The sequence below is a fragment of the Nicotiana tabacum genome, chromosome 15 (genome assembly GCF_000715075.1).
Source record: "Nicotiana tabacum cultivar K326 chromosome 15, ASM71507v2, whole genome shotgun sequence".
Classification (NCBI taxonomy): domain Eukaryota; kingdom Viridiplantae; phylum Streptophyta; class Magnoliopsida; order Solanales; family Solanaceae; genus Nicotiana; species Nicotiana tabacum.
Window position 1 is genome coordinate 20,719,806 of NC_134094.1, and position 21,961 is coordinate 20,741,766.

The window sequence follows — 21,961 nt, forward strand, 5'->3', positions numbered from 1 at the left end:
AGGAACCTACAAGATTGGGAGATAGAAGAATATTACAATTTTGTTGAGTTATTATATGAGCCGGGTACACCGAACAATATATCGGATGTATAGGCGAGAGAGTAAAGATGGATTATTCAATGTCAGATCTAATTATAAGACATTATTAGGGAGAGAGGAACGTGTTTTCCCTTATTACTTTATTTAGATTCCTACAGTATCGAGAAAGGTGTGTTTCTTTGCGTGGTTGGCGGCAAGGGGAGTGATTTTGATAGTGAAAAATCTGAAAAAGAGGAGGATCATATATGTTAGTTAGTGTTTCATGTGCAAAAGCTCGGACGAAGATGTAGATCATATCCTATTGCATTGTCAAGTGGCCAACAGTTTGTGGAAGGTGGCTCTAAATTTGCTTGGGGTGCAATAGGTGATGCCGAGAATGGTGAATGAGGCATTGCATAGTTGGGTTCTTATGGGAAAAGAAAAGTTCAAGGGTATGGAAGGTTGCCCCTTTAGCAATCATGTACATTATTTGGAACGAGAGAAATAGGAGGAGTGGAGCTAGATTTTTTAGAATTGCGCGGTAGTCTTTTATTTCTAGTTTTTGTTGTTGTTGTTGTTGTTGTATGTGTGTACTAGAAGATTGAGCCTCTTTTATCAAGAACCAAATTTTGGTGTAGGTTCTCTTCTTTTTTTTTTGGTTTACGATTTGTATACATGATTTCTCGATAATTGTTAATAACATTTTTTTACTTTATTAAAACAAAAAAGAGTTTCACCTTTTGAAAGCCTCTCCTCTAAAAATAAAAAAATCAGAACCACCAGGAAAATTCTATCAAATCCAAAAAATTGCAACAGATACCAGAGAGACCAAAAATACTAAAAGATGCACCTTAGAAAACTACACCAGACACTAAAAGACTCAAAATAGCAAACTCTAGAAGTGAGTTCGCATTAAATATTTTTTATTTTATTTTATAATTTCAATCAAAATTTAACAAGACTAAGATATTTCAATTTTGACAAACTTAAAGGAACAAAACTAGGGTACATCTGAGGGGTTATTTTATACCCACCTCAAATTTAAGGGACATAATATTAGACCAAACTCCAAAGGGATGTAGATTTGATTTTTGGATACAGAGGGCCATGATACGACATTTAACAAAGGAGAAGGGCCAAATATATTCCTCTACTTTAGTATATTGTCTATATTTAAACTCCGTTATACTATCTGGCCAAATTTATCCTTATCATTACTGATCAAATTTTCCCCTACCATTAGCAACTTTTAAAAATTACCCCTCAATCCGTCAGGTGACCCAGAATCTCTCAAGTCATTTTAATTAACAGTAGGGGTAAATTTGGTCGATAGTATAATGATAGAGTTAAATATGGCCGAATAGTATAACAGAAGTTAAATATAGAGAACATGTAAAGTAGAGGCCGTTTAACAAGCATAGTGTCCCTAAATTATAATTTATTATTCCTTCTTATTTTTTGCGCATTAAAACTTAGAAATTTGTTGAAATGACTTCCAAAAGCAAATCAAAAGCCACAATCGAAACGACTATGCAAATCTGTTCAGTCTTGCGATAGAGGTATTCATTTGGCTGTGTACTTGTGTTACCCGGCAGGACTGTTGTAGTAAACATTGCTGCTTCCCCAAGGTAAGAAATTCTTTATTATGCAAGTATACACTTGAGATCGATGTTGTCTCCCAACTGTTTGTTAAAATGTCTGTGTTAAATTTGCGGCAGAAACACTCCTTTTTTTATGCATCCAATTCAGAATTTATCTCTCAGGTGAGATTTATTTCAGGGCAAGTGACAGCAGCCTTTACTTAGGTTCTAATAAGGATGTTGGTGTTTGACTTGACGTTAGTTCAGAATTTAGAGTCAGAGACTTTCAGAATGAGTGTGTATTTATTTATACACACATATATACGCATTGTTGATGTGTATTTGAGATCCTTATTGTCGCCCAACTGTTTGATAAAATGTCTGTGTTAAATTTACGTCAGAAAGACTCCTTTTTTATGCATCCGATTCAGAATTTCTTTCAGGTGTGATTTATATTAGGGCAAGTGATAGCAGCCTTTACTTGGGCTACTAATAAGGGTGTTGGTGTTAGACTTTACAGTCAATTCAGAATTTAGAGTGAGTGAGGGTCAAAATGAGTATATATTTATATACACATATAGGTTCCGTTTAGCTAGGTAATACTTTATAGTGCTCATGATATGTATTTTTTTGAAGCAAAGTTGGAGGTTGTTCCTACATGAGATAGGATTAGAAGTTGTAATGGTTAATTTGGATTAATCTCCTTGATGGTCACTCAACTTTCACTTTATTGCACCAAAATCACTAAACTGTTTTTTTGTGACGAAAAAGTCACTCAACTTTACCTAAGATTAATGAAAATCACTAAACTATTTTTAAAAGTCACTCAACTTGGTTTAAGGTATCACGGAAGTCATTAGGAGGAAACAAAGGAAACATTTCCTGGGATACTTAGGCAAAAAATGAGGGACTTTTTGGTTACAAAAATTAGTTTAGTGATTTTTGTGGTACTCAGGTAAAGTTGAGTGACTTGCTTGTTACAAAAAGTAATGTAGTGACTTTGGTGCAATAAAATAAAAGTTGAGTGACCATTCGCGAAATTACCCATGGTCAATATGTTTCGTCTAAAGTTTTTTTTTTTTTTAAATTTATTTCAGGATTGCAAGATCCTCAGTGCAAAACATTGCAGACTCTTTCAGTTGTTCAGTACTGTAATGGTAGGTGGAAACTTACTACTTTGAGGAATGAGAATAGGAAAAGGAATTCCAAAGGTGTATTTTGTATGATAGAAATTGGTTAACTTATATTATGGAACACCTTTTCTCAAAGAAAAATATTTTCCACTAAAAGGGGAAGAAAAGATTTTCTTATTTATGGGGGAAGTCATTTTTCCTTATCAATATCAAACTCCAACCCTATACCACTCACATCTGTTAACACTTATAGACATTATTATCAAACTCTTAGTGCTCTGTAATATCGTCAGAACATGATTTTTATATTTATCCTACAATTTGTATGATTACATGTCTTAAATACTTCTCATATCCGGCCGAGCACTTGAAAATGAATTTTAAGAAACACGATCTTATAAGGTAAAACATTTTCGAGGACAATTATTTTAAACATTTTCCTACACGCCGACACACCTTTGGTTGGGTAGTTAGTTTTGATATTTCAATAAGGGAAATGAACTAGTCTGACATATCAGAGATTCAGAATGCATAGTTGATCATCTGGCATATCACTGATATTTCAATAAGAGGTTTAGTATACTTATTCTTTAAAGAGATTTTACAAGTTCTAATACTCCTTTTTGTGGGAGCGTTGGCGTAACTGGTAAAGTTGTTGCCATGTGACCATCACGGGTTCGAGCTGAGGAAACAGCCTCTTGCAGAAATGCAGGGTAAGGCTGCTTACAATAGACCCTTGTGGTCCGGCCCTTCCCTGGAACCCGCGCATAGCGGGAGCTTAGTGCACCGGGCTGCCCTTTTTAATACTCCTTCCTGTAATTTTTATTTCTTTTGTTTTTCCAGTTAACAACAGATTGGTCAAAGTTGCCGGTGGATCTTTTGGGTTTAATTGCTAGTCGTCTGCATTTTGCCGAAGACTGGGTGCAGTTTGGTGGGGTCTGTAAGTCATGGAGAACTGGTATTCTACAAAATGGCAATTCTTCGTGCTCTTTCCTTCCTTGGCTGATGCTTCCTCAGAGGACACATGAAAGCTCGCGCACGTTCTATAGTCCTTTCAAATGTAAGAGTTATGATATCTGTTTGTCAGGTGTTCTAGATAAACGCTGTTGGGGTTCTTCTCATGGTTGGTTGGTCACTCTAGGTGCCAATTTTGATATGCACTTGCTAAATCCACTATCAGGGGTCCAAATTTCACTTCCACCACTGAATAGGTGCCCTAATTTGAACACTCTGATATGTACAGGAAAGAGCTTTCGCGACTCGTTTGTTTCCAAAGTTATCTTGTCTTCTAGTCCGTCTTCATCAGATTGTGTAATTTTTGCTATCTATTCTGATAATTGGAAGATGGCATTTGCAAAGCCAGGTGACGTTGCTTGGACTCCCTTGAGTTCCATCCGTGGCCATGTTGATGATGCCATATGTCATGATGGGAAGTTTTACGCTATCGACACTTTTGGCGAAGTTCTGATTTGGGACTTTGCTGGCTCTTTCTTGAAGAAGATAGCTTTCACACCATCTCGCGATATGGATAATTTGGTGTATGTTACTACATATCTTGTCGAGCTAGAAGGTCAAATATATGCCGTAATGAGGCTTTTGTTTGATACAAGAATCACAGATACTCCTTGCCTAAGCACTTGGAGTTTCAAAATTTACAAGTTGGATGTCTTCAATGAGAAGTGGGAAGAAGTGAAATCTTTGGGTGATTGGTCTATTTTTGTAGGAAGCAACCATTCCTTCTCAATTTCTTGCTGTGCTTACCCAGAATGTGAGAGTAATTGCATATACTTCACAGATGACTTCTCTGGAGTTTATTACAATGCAGTACATGGCTATGATATGGGTACTTACAATATTCAGAATGGCGGGGTACAACCTCTTATTCAGGAAAATGTATCTGCCTTTGCATTCTCTCAGCCACTTTGGATAATACCAAGTTTATCTTAAGGATTTCCAGTTGAGTGAGACGGTAATGTACATCATGTATCTGGTTTTCTGTTAAATCTGATTTTTCGTAGCGATACTGCTAGATTAGTTCTTGTCCGGGCCAAAACAATGTGTTTTATTTGCATTTTACATGTGAGCAAATGTTATGCTCTTAAATTGTAAATGCCTTGTAAGTTGAGATTTAACAATGGGCTCATGATAATACAAAATCTTCTCCCATTCGTTACCATATCTTTCGAATTTCACTAGGTTGTACGAAGTTTTACACTGTTGAAAGTGTTGGCGGACACTGGACACATTTTGGTTTGTCATTTCACTGGGTTTTTCGTTGTCGAAGAAAACAGCTTTTATTCATTGCAGATATTGTGCGAGCTAGTTATGTTATAACATACCTAGTTGAGCTATAGCCTGTTTGGCCAAGCTGGACAAATCAACTTATTTTGATAAGTGCTTTTTTCAAAAGTGCTTTTAAAGTATTTTTGGACAGAGGCAGTTTGTGTTTGGCTAATCATTCTGAAAAGCACTTTGAGCAATAATTTGTGTTTGACCAAACTTTTCAAAAAGTGTTTTTAAGTATCAAATTACCAATAAGGACATGAATATATTTACTTAATAGTTAATATTATAAGTAAATAAATAATCTCAAAAATTTGTTATTACATGCAATAATTAAATCTTTTCATTTTATTTAAGTAAAATATGAAAATAAAATTTAAAAGTACTTAATTCTTTTAATATAAGTTAAATATATTAAAAATCATTCAACAAATATAAAAGCATGCACCCCTAAAGTCACTATATATTAGAAAGTTATCCTAAAAATAATAAGAAATATGTATACATTAATATCCTTAAGTATTAGGTTTAACGGTTATTTTGGTATATATTATATTTTGTTAAGGGTATTCTTGGAAAGAAGAAAAGTCGAAACTGCTTCTGCTTCTGCTTTTGGGAAGAAGCTATTTTTTTCCCCAAAAAAGCTTGGCCAAACACCTCAAGTTAGGAAAAAAAAAGTGTTTTGGGGAAAAAAAACACTTCTGGCCTCTTGAGAAGCTTGGCCAAACAGGCTATTAGGGGTTCCTGTACACTAATGGCATAAATATAAGACTCTTGGTAGGATCATTTAACTTTTTCTTTAAAGTAGAATGGCATGATCAGTGATTGTAATGGCATATCTTAGTTGTTAGTATTGATGAATTTTAAGTATCAGCCACTGTACAAAAGGAGGATGTTTTAATCCTTTGTTAAAGATTCCTAACAATGTCCAATACAGTACCTTGGCAGTTGGCGAAATTGAAGATAACAACAACAAGAACAACAACAATAACATACTCAGTGTATTTTCATAGTGTAGGGTTTAAGGAGGATAGTGTGTACGTAAACTTTACTCATATCTTATGAAGATAAAGAAATTGTTTCTAATAGATTCTCGACTCAAGAAAAACAATTCTCGAAAAGGAAAAATAGTAGTGAAGAGGTCATGTCGATACTAATGAAAACATGAACGGTAACAAAAGCAAAATAACAGAGCAATAAATTAAAATAATGGAAACAACAGGTACTAATAGAAATTTGAAGAAATTTCTGCTAGAGTCCAGCACTTTTACGAGGCAAAACAATTAATATCTGTTTACTCGACCATTCCATAAAGCAATAGGTCTTCTGTAGTTAGATTGGTCACAAACCATTATTCGAGCTCCAGCCTCTTAAGCAACATATTTTTGGTTAAAATAGTTGATAGGGTAAAAGCTTTCAAAACCCATAAATATAAGTTAATACATGAGTTTAACTTCTAGTACATATTTGTTGTGCAATTTTTATATTATTAGGTATAACTAAAAGTTAATATATTAAATTTTGGTAACTATTACAACGACTAAAATTGAAAGTATTTTAACATGAGAAAGAAATATTTTTTTAATTTTACTACAACAATATATAACGTTCAGTCAATTTCGTGACTTTAAGAGAATACGAATAGACTCATCGTTTCAACTTCCAAAGGTGCTGCTCTGATTGTGTTCCTTCTATGCTACAAAGGCAGCGATCATGAAAATTCCTCCAAAAAAGTCTCACTGTTATGAAAATAATTATATTGTAGATGTCCATTTATTACTCCGCTATAGATAATCTTCCTGAAGAAGATTATTCATTTAGTACTCTGTTGAAGTTTATCTACAAGCAGCTGATACAGGCAGGTTGCAAGCAGCTCAATGAAATGATTTGCAGCAGCTTCTTATTAAACAGGCAGGTTGCAAGTAGCTCATGCAGACAACTTACAAGCAGCTAAAGAAAAGCCTTGCAGCTGCTTCCTGAAAAGCCTCGCAGCTGCTTCTTTTCTTCTATAAATAGAGGAGTTTTCAGTTCATTATGTACATGAATTTGAAGTTGAATAATATATCAATTTCTCTCTATACTTGTCTTTACTTTACAGTCTTTATTTTATAACACGTTATCAGCACGAGACTCTACCATCTCGAGAAAATACTTTGAAAGTTTCAGAGGTACGAACTTTCTTTTTCTAAATAATGTCAAATCTTTCTAAACTTGAGTTTGTAGCCCTGGATATATCGGGCAAAAGCTACATGTCTTGGGTGCTTGATGCCGAAATTCATCTTGATGCGATGGGTCTGGCAGACACCATCAAAGATAAAAATCAGGCATCAAACCAAGACCGTGCCAAAGCAATGATATTCCTACGCCATCACCTTGATGAGGGCCTGAAAATGGAATATCTTACTGTTAAAGATCCAGTCATACTGTGGAGTAATTTGAAAGATAGATATGACCACCTGAAGATGGTCGTTCTTCCACAGGCACGTTATGATTGGACTCATCTAAGGTTACAAGATTTTAAATCTATCAGTGAGTATAATTCTGCTATGTTCAGAATTATTTCCCAATTGAAACTATGTGGTGATAATATTACTGATCATGATATGTTGGAGAAAACTTTCACCACTTTTCATGCCTCGAATATGCTCCTGCAGCAGCAATATCGAGAGATGAGATTCAAAAAGTATTCTGAACTTATCTCACATCTTCTTGTAGCCGAGCAACATAATGGGCTATTAATGAAAAAACATGAAAGCCGATCTACTGGTTCTTGTCCATTCCCAGAAGTGAATGAGACGAACTTTCACCAAGCTAAACGTGGAAAAGGGCGTGGCCTCAGTCGTGGTCATGGCCGTGGTCGGGGAGGAAACTCTAATCGTGGTAATAATAATGCACCAAAGAACCCTCCTCACCACCAGCAGTGGAAAAGGAAGGAACAAAAGCATGAAGCGGTGCAAGCGGCAAAGCCAGAAAATGCATGCTATAGATGTGGAGGTAAAGGGTACGGGTCTCGTATATGCCGTACTCCAAAGCACCTGGTTGAGCTATATCAAGCTTCCCTGAAGAAGACAGATAAAAATGCTGAAGCAAATTTTATTTCTGAAGATAATTTAGACTTCATGCATTTGGATGTAGCTGATTACTTTGCACTCCCAGAAGGAGAAACAATTCATGTGATCGGTAGTGAATCTGTAGAGATGTAAATATTTTAATTTCTGTTATTTGTAGTAGGTAGTATAGTTATGTAATTGTTATACATAAATAAAAGTTATAATGTTTACTATCATATTTATTTTGTTTATTTCATTTTGAAGAATATGGATAATCCTCAAATTATGTTTGGATCAAAGACCAATCATGAAGATATTTGTGTAGTTGATAGTGGAACAACTCATGTCATATTCAAAGATCAGAAATGCTTTTCTTATTTGCATAAGGAAAAAGCAAATGTTTCTACAATTTCTGGTAATATAAGTTTGATTGAAGGCTCCGGAAGAGCTATTGTATTTCTGTCTAAGGGAACAAAACTTATTATCGACAATGCATTGTACTCCTCCAAGTCCCGAAGAAACTTGTTGAGTTTTATAGATATCCGCCGAAATGGGTATCATGTTAAGACAATAGATGAAATGAACGTGGAATATCTTTGTATTACAAAGAATATTTCTGGCCAGAAATGTATTGTAGAAAAGTTACCAACTTTATCTTCTGGCTTATACTATTCAAAGATTAGTACAGTTGAAGCACACTCTATCGTAAACCAGAAGTTTACTGATTCAAATATTTTTGTGCTTTGGCATAGCCGTTTGGGCCATCCCGGATCAATAATGATGAGACGAATTACTGAAAATTCGAGTGGGTATCCATTAAAGAACCTGAAGATTCTTACAAATGGTGAATTTTCTTGTGATGCTTGTTATCAAGGCAAAATGATCACTAGACCATCACCAATGAAGGTTGGCATTGAGTCCCCTACCTTTTTATAACGTATACATAGGGATATATGTGGACCTATTCACCCACCAAGTGGGCTGTTTAGATATTTTATGGTCATAATAGATGCATCTTCAAGATGGTCTCATGTTTGCCTACTATCATCTCGCAACCTGGCGTTTGCAAAGTTATTAGCCCAAATAATTTGATTAAGGGCACAATTCCCAGATTATCCTATAAAGGCTATTCGCCTTGATAATGCTGGAGAATTCTCATCTCAAGCTTTTGATAATTACTGTCTATCAGTTGGAATAAAAGTTGAACATCCTGTAGCTTATGTTCATACTCAAAATGGCCTTGCAGAGTCATTTATTAAACGGCTGCAATTGATAGCAAGACCACTACTTATGAAAACAAAATTGCCCACTACTGTTTGGGGCCATGCTATCTTGCACGCAACATCACTTATCCGTCTCAGACCAACATATTATAATAAAGATTCTCCGTCACAAATAGTTTTTGGTCATGAACCAAATATTGTCCATCTACGAATTTTTGGATGTGCTATATATGTGCTAGTAGCACCACCACAACGCAGTAAGATGGGCCCCCAAAGAAGGTTAGGAATATATATTGGGTTTGAATCACCCTCTATTATTCGCTATCTTGAACCATTGACGGGAAATTTATTTACTGCTCGATTTGCAGATTGTCGATTTGATGAAACAAATTTCTCACAATTAGGGGGAGAGAAAAAGGAAATCAAAAGAGAAATTGTGTGGAAAGTTTCATCATTATCTCACTTTGATCCACGTACCCCTATATGTAATCAGGAGGTCCAGAAGATCATCCATTTATAGAATATAGCAAATCAAATGCCAGACGCATTTACTGATTTGAAAAGGATAACTAAGTCACATATCCCTGCAGAGAATGTGCCTATCCAAATTGATTTCCCAGCAGAACCATCTATTAGCATGAGAGCTAGTGAACCTAAAGCACGCCTGAAGCGTGGTAGACCTATGGGTTCTAAGGATCGAAATCCTAGAAAAAGAAAATCGACAAATGATCAAAATGATATTATGAAGGGATCTCCTGAAGAGACCCAAGATCTGATTAGTTATGAGATTCCTGAAAAAATCAATAAACCCGAGGCTCAAGTGAGCGAGGAACTTTTAATAAGTTCTACTGGTGATGGGATTAATTTAAATCGATCTGAAATAGTGGTGGATAATATTTTTACATATAATGTTGCACTTAACATTATACAAGATAGTGAGGATTTTGAACCCCGATCTGTCGAAGAATGTCAACAAAGATCTGATTGGCCAAAATGGCAAGGGACAATTCAATCAGAATTGAGCGCACTTGCTAAAAGAGAGGTCTTTGGATCAGTAGTCCAAACACTTGCTAGTATAAAACCAGTTGGTCATAAATGGGTTTTTGTGCGAAAAAGGAATGAGCAAAATGAAGTTGAAAGATACAAGGCTCACCTTGTCGCACAAGGATTCTCACAACGACCTTGAGTCGATTATGAAGAAACATATTCACCAGTTATGGATGCCATAACATTTCGATATCTCATCAGTTTAGCCTTACGTGAAAGGCTTGAAATACATCTAATGGATGTGGTTACAGCTTATCTGTACGGGTCACTTGATAATGAAATTTACATAAAAATCCCTGAAGGATTTAAAATGCCTGAAGCATATTCAAAATCTCGGAAAATGTACTCAATCAGATTACAAAGATCTTTGTACGGTTTAAAGCAATCTGGGTGCATGTGGTATAATCGCCTCAGTGAATATTTGCTGAAAGAGGGTTACATAAATGATGTTATTTGTCCATGCATTTTTATAAAGAAAATGGCTTCAGAATTTGTTATACTTGCTGTTTATGTTGATGACATAAATCTTGTTGGAACTCCAGAAGAGCTCCAAAAGACAATTGAATATCTTAAGAAAGAATTTGAGATGAAAGATCTTGGAAAGACAAAACTTTGTCTTGGTCTGCAAATTGAACATTTAGCAGACGGGATCTTTATCCATCAATCTGCCTATACAGAAAGGATCCTAAAACGCTTTTACATGGACAAAGCACACCCATTGAGTACACCAATGGTTGTTAGATCACTTGAAGTGAATAAAGATTTGTTCCAACCTCCAGAAGAGGATGAGGAACTCCTTGGTCCCGAAGTACCCTATCTCAGTGCAATTGGTGCACTAATGTATCTTGCTAATGCTACAAGGCCTGACATAGCATTTTCTATTAATTTACTAGCAAGATATAGTTCTTCTCCTACACGGAGACATTGGAACAGGATTAAGCATATATTGCGATATTTAAAGGGAACTTTTGATATGAGTTTGTTTTATGCTAACAAAGATAGTGCAGATCTTGTTGGTTATGCAGATGCAAGTTATTTATCTGATCCCCATAAAGCTAAATCTCAAACCGGGAATGTTTTTACATGTGGAGGTACTATCATATCATGGCGCTCCACAAAACAATCTATTATTGCTACTTCTTCAAATCATGCTAAAATAATAGCTATTCATGAAGCACGTAGGGAATGCGTATGGTTGAGATCAATAATTTATTTTATTCGAGAAAAATGTGGTTTAAAATGTGAGAAAAGACCCACAATTTTATACGAAGACAATGCTGCATGCATAGCCCAATTGAAGGGAGAATTTATAAAAGGAGATAGAACGAAGCACATTTCACCAAAATTATTCTACACACACGATCTTCAGAAAAATGGTGACATTGATGTGCAACAAATCCGTTCAAGTGACAATCTGGCAGATTTATTCACTAAATCTTTACCAACTTCAACTTTTGAGAAGATGGTATACAAGATTGGAATGCAGAGACTCAAATATTTGAAACAGGGTTTTCATGAGGGGGAGTGAAATACGCGATGTACTCTTTTTTCCTTACTAAGGTTTTTTCCTACAGGGTTTTCCTTATAAGGTTTTTAATGAGGCAGCTAGCAATGCGTATTACTAAATATGTGTACTCTTTTTTCTTCACTAGGATTTTTTTTCCACAGGGTTTTTTCCTAGTAAGGCTTTAACGAGGCATAATACCTTTTTAATGAACATCCAAGGGGGAGTGTTATGAAAATAATTATATTATGGATGTCCATTTATTACTCCGCTATAGATAATCTTCCTGAAAAAGATTATCCATTTAGTACTCTGTTGAAGTTTATCTACAAGCAGCTGATGCAGGCAGGTTGCAAGCAGTTCAATGAAATGATTTGCAGTAACTTCTTATTAAACAGGCAGGTTGCAAGTAGCTCATGCAGACAGCTTACAAGCAGCTAAAGAAAAGCCTTGCAGTTGCTTCTTGAAAAGCCTCGCTGCTGCTTCCTTTCTTCTATAAATAGAGGAGTTTTCAGTTTATTATGTACATGAATTTGAAGTTGAATAATATATCAGTTTCTCTCTATAATTGTCTTTACTTTACGGTCTTTATTTTATAACCCTCACTTCTTTAAACCTATTTTGCCAGGTTTTAAGCATGGAATTGTGAGTATTAAAATTCTTTTATTCCATTGTTTTACTTGTTTGCTTCTTGGTTTACATCTATTTTTTTTTTCCATCTCATATGTCTACGTACAAAAAGCTCCATATTTTTCTCTCTTTGTTTGTTACTTACTCAAAATTCCTCTTAAGAAACGTTCGAAGGAAAAAAAGAATACAATACGTAGACATACTTGAAGATCTGGCAAGAAAAGATTTGGCTTTTTGGGAGTTGCTGTTGTTATTGTTATTTTATATAACTGGGGATTGTGGGATAAAGGAAAAAAGATTTCTTGAAATCTATCATGTCAAAGTACTGATACCATCAAAAGATGCCAAATTTTTTATTAAGGAGCGTCAAAAAATAAGTCAAAGTAATTTAATATATATAATTTATCTAATTATACAGTATAATTTTTTTGCGAATTGACACCCCTTGGTTATAGATGGTTCCACCACTCATTGGATTAATGTGATCCTTTTATTGTTAACCAGAGATCTCAAGTTCGAGGTATGTCCAGAGAAGAAATTCCTCTAGAAAGTGTTACTTCCTTTAATGGGCCCTACAGGTCGCGAATTTGGAATATCAGGCGTTAAACAAAAAAGAAAAAGAAAAACGGAGAAGGTGAAATTGAAAAGATGACTTGACGGGATTCAAGTTATAATGTCGGAGTTTATAGAACTGATTTGTAGAAGTCTTTATTAAGGATTTGAATATTATTGTTAATAGCTTCAATCAGTAGTTGCATAGGTTTCTTCAAGTGCGAATAAACGCTTTAAATATTTAATACTCTAATTACTGAACTCTGTATTGAAATGTTTTAAGTACTTAATTATAATTATTTTGCAGAAAATCCCCATAGCTTTTTCTAAGTATCTGAATGGATGTAATCAAGAACATGCAATACTGAGAAGGGCAGGTAAGAATTGGCTGGTAAAAGTGAACGGATGAAATTGGAAGAGGGTTGGGGAGAATTTGCAGAGGAACATGATTTACAGTTGGGAGATTGTTTGGTGTTCAGACATGAAGGAGACATGGAGTTTGAAGTTTCAATCTTTGGTTCAAGTAAATGTGAAAGAGAATATGAACAGCCTCTTGAAGGAGTTAATGAAGAACAAGAGGAAAACAATCATTCTTTGTAAGAAAATCACATCACAAGGTTTGGTATTTAGTTTCTATTTCATGTCTCTTCTTATTTTTAATCTTAATTTCTTAAATTCTACCTTAATAGACTCTAATATTTTTATGATGGTGGTGTCGAGGTTAACTTTTGTGCATCTCGACCATTTCATTGGTTCCCTGCTACTTCACATCAGCACAAGTACCGGGTAACTCTGTTCGTCAAGGCTCAGGCAGGTGGAAAGAAATTTACCTTATTGTTTTTGGCCTCCGCTAGAATTTGAATCTGAGACCTCATAGTCATTTTTCTATTCCAACTTCATTGACCACTATGTCACGCCCTTGGGTATTATAAACTATGATTTCTAACATATTGATTGGTGGTGGAAGTGTTCTATCCCTATTTATATAGATTTGATAGAATATGCAGATGATAAATGTTCTACAAATAGCGGAGGGCTCTAACACCGCCAATTGAGTGTATATTGTGACAACAACAACAACAACCCAGTATAATCCCACTAGTGAGGTCTGAGAAGAATAGTGTGTACGCAGACCTTACCCCTACCCTGGGATAGAGAGGCTGTTTCCGATAGACCCTCGGTTCCCTCCCTCCAAGAACTCCTCACTTTACTCTTGGGGTGACTCGAACTCACAATCTCTTAGTTGGAAGTGGAGGGTGCTCACCACTAAAGCAACCCACTCTTGTCTGAGTGTATATTGTGAATAAAGTGATAATCACAAAGTCAAGCACAGTGAAAGTAAAACAAATATATCAGAAGAAAATGTAAAGATTTAGAGGTACAAGGCCTTTGGGCGCAAGGCAAAGCAAGAAGAGAGTAACAAGATAAAAGCTGTGAAGGCGTGAAGCATGTGTAAGACTAGAAAAGAAAAGTATAACTTGCAGGGTAAGACTAGCTTTCATGATATTAGCTCGATCGTACCTAATCAGATTTGCCACAACTGAAGTTTACACAGTGAAAAATATTACGCTAAGATCTGCTACATGCTGAGAGCAATAAATAATAGTATAGAGAATTGTACAAGGACTTACTTCTTTTCATGAATGTTGTGTTACACAAGGATTGCTTTAATTTATGTAGTTAATCAACCAAAATTGATTTTCTTTTGGACTTGTTCACAAATAATAAGCACCTTGAATTTAAGTAACACATGATCATGTAGTGTATTAGAATTTGAAAGTAATAGATTAATCAACCTCATAGATTGAAAAGCAAGTTTACTAAGCAAAAATCTGCATATAGTAGGCAAGATGGCCTTCAACACAGGTTTCATCGTTGAACTATTAATATGTCCTCTTGTTATTGATAAACAAATACTCCCCTTTTGTTCATATTTTCGTATCTTTTACATATTCTTTTTGTGTAACTAGTAAATACAACAGAAAAACCAAAGCTCAACATCAAGTCGTCACACAAGGCTTTCCCGAATGTAGAAGCTGCACAGGACATGCTTCTTGGTCGCCCTCATTTCATTTGTACAATCAAACCATATTGCCTTTCAAAGAATTTTTTGGTAAGTTCAAAGCTAATATATAATTCATTTGTTTCACTCGAAAAGACAAAAAAAATAAAGGGAAAAAGGAACTCATTTTGCTATGTTGAACTACTTTTTCTTTAATAATATCAAAATGTGAAGCATAAAGATGATGAACTGTTTTTGTGCAATTGATTATAAACTTTTTCAGCAACTTCCGGACCCATTTGCACAGGAAAATGGTCTAAGGAACAGGAAATGTACGATAACAATAAGGGATGAACAAATGTCTTGGACATTTAAACTATATTCTTCTGTCTCACATACCTTCATTGGAGGTGTATGGAGTAAATTCTGCATCGCAAATGGCTTTAAGGAAGGAGATCAGATAATGCTTGTGATAGTTGCAAATGGAAATAACCCTATATTGAAAGTTTATGGCAAGTTTCTCATCTAATCCCTTCTCTTAAACTTCGTTCAACTTTCCACTTTTTATTTATTTCCTTATTTTATCATAAATATAATGAAGTGATATTATTTTTTCTTTATGAGGATCATCTAGTTATTGAAATCTTTGCAACTGTACCTATCCTCATAGTTTTTATGGCTTTCTCAATTTTTTTTTGAAGTCTTTTAAAAATTGAGACTAATATTTGGAGCACAAAATCCTTTGATTAGTCAGGGTAAAAAACACAGTTGTTAACCAGGATTATTTAATGGCGATTCCCCCCTCTCCTCCCACACACACCCCGTCCAAAGATTTTCAAAATCAATCTCCAGCATGCAATGCTTGTGCAAAACAATCTTCTTTTATTACTCTTCACTACCATTGGGAGTTCAATTAGTCCACCATAGTTCTTTTGAGGCTAGGATATTATGTTATTGTGCTTAATCTGTTTTAAATATTCTTGGTATGATGAGTTAGGAGAGTTGTTTAAAAAGGTCGTGTTTATATGAAGTGTAGTTTGATTGCTCGAGGACGAGCAATGGTTTAAGTGTGGGGTGTTGATGGTAGGCTATAATTACGTATTTTAGTCCACCATAGTTCTTTTTCATCTCTCCTTTTCCTTTGAATTTATCTTTTTTCCTGAATTTTGCCAATAACGATTCTGTTTTGTTTCAATAATGTGCTTCTTTTGGTTTTAAATCCTCTTCATTTTCGATGTCTGACATTTTGTTTCATTTTAAAAACTAGATTCGATGGGAAATGCGTCACTCCAGCCCGAAGGAAATTTATGTTCATTTCTCTGATTCTAATGATTCTTCTTTAATTTCAATTTTCAAGACTTTTTAATTCTTTGAGCCGGGAGTCCATTAAAAACGGTCTCTCTACCTTCACAAAGGTCCGGGTAAGGTCTGTGTACATTCTATCCTCCTCAGACCCTACTTTGTGGGATTACACTGGTTTATGTTATTGTTGTTGTTGTTAAGACTTTTTAAGTTCTGAATACGTTTTCTTGAGCTACTCTTGGTATCTCTTCAGAAAGTTCTTGGTCATGCTTTATAGAAGGCCATTTTCAAGAAGTTGACACATCTACTATTCATATGCTCTTGACAATGCATTTCAGGTTTTAAAAACAACTGTTGCCCAGGCACTTGTTAACAAAATCAAAACATAGATTTGATGTAAAATTATCATTCATTAAGTAGGGTAAGTCCATACTCTAGTTATTAATGAGGCTTTTTTTTGGTTTGGGTCTTTTTCCCCTTCGAATTTTCAGAAACAATCTGCAGAGATAAATGCTTCTGCAAAACAATGTCAGATATTTGGGGTTCTTCGCTACTATCAAGAGAGTATTAGCCCTTCCGAAATATTTTGCCTTCTCTTCTCTCCTAGAACTTTATATTCTTTCTGAATTGTCACAATAACAATTAACAACTCTTTTCTCTTTAACTTAATGTTCTATCTTTGGTTTTAAAATCATCTTCAGCTTCAGTTCTGATATTGTTGTTTCAATCTAAAACTAGATTTGAGAACAAGTGCATCACTTCAGCGCGAAGGAAAGAAGCCCGATTTGGATACCGGAAGAGTTTCCACTCGAGGTTTGGTTAAGGAGCAAATCCTTGTTTTTGTATCAAACACCTTGTCTTTTCTTTTCATTTTTCTGATTCTAACTTTTCTTTTCTTGTGCTTTTTATTAAAGGAATAACAGGCCTAATTAAGACCTCAGATATGCCTGCTACAAAAGCACAAGTGCCTTCTTCAACATCTGCTAATGCTAACCCTCATTTTATTTCTACTATTAGGCCTTATTTTATCAGCAGACCTTCCCTCGTAAGTAATTTGAATTAACTTTAGTTAAGCCCTTAATAGTTAAGATTGTTAGGATCGGGAACCCGGGTAGTGCGGAATTTAGCCAAACAACGGTATAATGGCAATAACAAAGACAATGGAAGTTGATAACAACTACAATTAAAGTAGATAAAGAAGACACAAATTTAACGTGGTTCGGTCAAAGTGACCTACGTCCACAAGCGGAGAGAGACAATTTACTATAACAATAAGAGTATAAAATTAGAGTAAATACTCTAATTAATCCCAAATACCTTAAGGAAATAACCTCACAAGATCACTCCAAAGAAAGGGTTCACACAAGTGCTTCCCAACACTTAACTCTCATACAAAACACTCTTAATAAAGGAAGAAAGGAAGAAACAAGAAATGAAGACTCAAGTCTTGTTGGTGTGTCTAAAATGAACTAATGGCCTTCCCTTTTATAGGCAAAAAAGTCTTGACCTCTTAGGTGTAAAAGAAGAGATACAACTTGTGCAAATGATGTCCAACACACAATGCAATATTTTTGGGTCCCAAAGAATATTGCCAACAAAGTCTACACTTTGCAAAGATGCTTATGCTTATGTGAGATGGACTCCATTTGATAAAATAATGGCCATATTACAAATCTCCACCTTGGCCTAATTTTGGATGATATAGTAAATTTGCTCCACTTTATCCGCAAAAGCCTCAATAGGCATATGTCAAAATTTAATGCCATCAAAATCAGACAAGTTGTCTGATACCGAAATTGTAGTAAGGCCTATAACCGTGGATCCCAATAAAGTATACAACGAACCAGATCTGTGTGCTTTCATGATCACAAGAGCACCATGAGAAACTTTCAGAACTCCACCTTCACCTGTGTACTTACACCCAAGAGATTCTAGAGTGCCCAAAGAGATTAGATTTTTCTTCAAGTCAGGAACATATCTAACATCAATGAGAATTCTCACCACACCATCGTGCATTTTGATTCGGACTATACCTTTTCCAAAAACTTTGCAGGCAGCATTGTTGCCCATCAAGACAACTCCACCTCCAATAGATTCATATGTGGTAAATAAATACCGATTGTGACACATATGATAAGAACAACCCGAATCTAAAATTCACTCATTGTTAGATTTGAAACTATTATTAGTTGCTAAAAAAATAGTTCCCTCAGTCTCATCAGCAGCTACACTTGCTTCGGCAATGTTAGTATTTTTGTGCTCATTTTTCCTTTCCTTATGCTTTTCTTTATTTTTCAGCTTATAGCATTTAGAGATATTGTGACCTTTCTTATGACAATAGCGACATTATAAATTATTGTATATGGATATGAAGTCGGATTTGCCCCTAACAAACAAGCCAACTTTCGCTTGAGTTCCACTAGCTTCCCCAATAATATCACTATCTATATGTTCTTTTGATTTTAAGATAGATTTAATATCCTTATAAGAGATATTATACTTTGCATAAAACATAGTATCTCTTATATGCTTAAAAGATGGGGGTAGAGAACAAAGCAATAACACGGCTTGATCCTCATCTTTAATTTCAGCATCTATATTACTCAAATCCATAAGAATAGAATCAAAGGTGTCAAGATAAGAGAGAATAGAGGTACCTTCACCCATACGAATTGTATAAAGCTACTGCTTCAGGTAAAGTCTATTTTCCACCGTCCTCTTCATATATAAGGTTTTTAATTTTTCCCACATGCCTTTAGCTGTGGTTTCTATAGAAACTTCACGTAAAACCTCATTTGAGAGATTTAAAATGATACCTCTTTTGCCTTTTTGTCTATGATGGCAAACTCCTCGTCCGTCATTTTATCCGGCTTCTTCTCCTTTCCTTGCAACGCCAAGTCTAAGCCATCCTGAATTAGGATAGCTTCCATCTTTAATTGCCACATTCCGAAGTTTGCACTTCGGTCAAATTTCTCAACATAGGTCTTTGTTAGAGTCATTTTGGCTATTGAAACTAACCCGATTAGATCCGGCTCTGATACCAATTTGTTAGGATCGGGAACCCGGGTAGTGCGGAATTTAGCCAAACAACGGTATAATGACAATAACAAAGACAATTGAAGTTGATAACAACGACAATTAAAGCATATAAATAAGACACAAATTTAACGTGGTTCGGTCAAAGTGACCTACGTCCACAAGCGGAGAGGGGCAATTTACTATAACAATAAGAGTACAAAAGAGAGTACAAAATTAGAGTAAATACTCTAATTAATCCCAAATACCCTAAGGGAATAACCTCACAAGATCACTCCAAAGAAAGGGTTCACACAAGTGCTTCCCAACACTTAACTCTCATACAAAACACTCTTAAAGAAAGGAAGAAACAAGAAATAAAAAACTCAAGTCTTGTTGGTGTGTCTAAAATGAACTAATGACCTTCCCTTTTATAGGCAAAAAAGTCTTGGCATCTTAGGTGTAAAAGAAGAGATACAACTTGTGCAAATGATGTCCAACACACAATGCAATATATTTGGGTCCCAAAGAATATTGCCAACAAAGTCTACACTTTGCAAAGATGCTTATGCTTATGTGATATGGACTCCATTATCCAAAATAATTGCCATATTACAAAGATCTTCGGCTGTAGTTTCTCCTCTCTTTTTTGTGATAACGCGGCATTGATCAACATACTGGGATAAATGTGAGCAGTATCTTCCAGCGGCTTTTGCAAAATCAAATGGCTTGGCGAATAAATGTCGTCAGATGATTCTCAGAGATGAGAAACAGAGATTATGGCCAGTGCAGGTAGGACCAGTGGGACATCAGTTTTCAATTACCAGGGGATGGCGACAGTTCAGAGAAGCAAATAATGTCCAAGTAGGAGATACTTATAAATTTGAACTCATCGATAATGGCACAATACCTGTGGCGCATTTCCACTGTGAGTATATGTTTTACTAACTTTCTTTTCATTACCCTCTAACTTATACATGTTTTTGTTTTCCTTCTTTGCCACTTAGGCTTTTAGTTAATGATAGATGTTTGGAACCATACACAATTTTTGTATCTATAATAGTGATGGTATCATACTATTGCGTGCTACATATTGTAAGTGCTATTGAGATTCTCGAATATTTCTAATTGTCGGGATGTGTTACTTACTTAATGTAAAAGAAAATCTGCTTTAGATTTCAATGATCCTATAGTGGTTTTGTACAACAATCTGAGTCTGCAAGATTTAAATTCACAGCAGAGAATGCCTTGGGTTGTTATAACATTTTGCAGGTAAATATCTGGGAAGGATGTCAAGCATCAGAGTAGTCATTGACAATGTAAAGAAGCAGTTGGTGATTGGCAAGGAAAACGAGCATCGAAGAATATAATGTTCTTTGATCTAGTATATATATTTAGTTAATATATCAACACAAAATTCTGCAGACGTTTTTGTTATAGTCAAATGCATTGTACAGTTCCAGCACCATCTGTGATGGTTATGACGATCTACGAGAGGAATTGAGAAAAAACTTACTTTTGTGTGGAGGGGAAGATTTATATATAGCTCAAGAAAGAGTTGTGTTTCTTTTTAATAAAATTTGCTAATCAGAAAGAGACGTGGGTACGTGAATAACTAATTTTTTATCACACCCAAATTCTATACTGTTTTAGTGTAAATATTTTTTTAGATCTAATCTTGATGTTTTAAACTTTTATCTTACTCTTAATAGATTTTATTTGATTTAAAAAATATATTAGAAAAATACTCACATTCTTAGAGTATAGATTTTGAGGGTGTTTGGATTGGTTTAAAAGTTAGTCAAACCAGCTTAAAAGCACTTTTGGGGTTTATTTGAGTGTTTGGATAGACCATAAAATTGCTTTTAAACCAAATGCTTTTAAGCTGAAATACTCAAAACAAGCAAAAAAATAATAAGTTGGGGTTGGTCAGCTTATTACTTTTTGACTTAAAAGCTTCTTATGTTTGACCAAGTAATTTACCCTACTATACCTTTCACTTTTTCTAAACCCCAAAACTACCCTTCCCATACAAATTAAATCTCCGTGTCAGTTCTAATCACCATTTTTAATCTTGCCGTTGCTGCTGTCATTCTCAAAATTTTTAATTTCGTGAAGTTCTTAACATGAAGCAAACAATACTTTTTAAATCAATGTTTGATACATTCCAATATTTTATAAATATTATTCTTTTGGCTTCTTTTTTGGTTCCATGACATTTAATTTTTTTTCCCATTGAATTCTTCCTTTTTTTAATTGGTGTAATTATATTTTAAATCAAATCATTCGATGAGTTTATATGTTACCACGTAATTTGAAGCTATGAACGAAAAAACTATTTTTTTGACAAATAATTAATTGTTGCATGTTATTTAAATGAATAATTTATGTTTAGGCAATCAGTTTAAATTGAAAGTGAATTAATTAAAATTTAAAAATTATTTGTATATGTGTCAACTTAGAATAAAAATATTATAGTAATTGTCTTCGTTATAATGTTAATAACTTTAACGATATTTCAGTCATTTTAACAGAAAAAGTGATTACCATCACTTGTTTGCCAAACACTTCAACAACTTTTTTTTCAGTTTCAACATTTTTATCCAAACACGTAACTGCTTA

General features: G+C 34.8%; 1 protein-coding gene and 1 pseudogene across 1 annotated transcript; both read left to right on the forward strand.

Moving 5' to 3' along the window:
- Positions 1-1,053: 1,053 nt before the first annotated feature.
- Positions 1,054-4,904, forward strand: LOC107830858 (F-box protein At2g26160-like). The gene is made up of 3 exons (XM_075230627.1): positions 1,054-1,646; positions 2,696-2,755; positions 3,575-4,904. Exons 2-3 carry the CDS (start codon positions 2,753-2,755, stop codon positions 4,676-4,678), a joined length of 1,107 nt encoding a protein of 368 aa, XP_075086728.1. The 5' UTR covers positions 1,054-1,646; positions 2,696-2,752; the 3' UTR covers positions 4,679-4,904.
- An 8,369-nt stretch (positions 4,905-13,273) lies between these two features.
- On the forward strand, positions 13,274-20,864 carry LOC142169547 (B3 domain-containing protein REM10-like; annotated as a pseudogene).
- Positions 20,865-21,961: the final 1,097 nt, after the last annotated feature.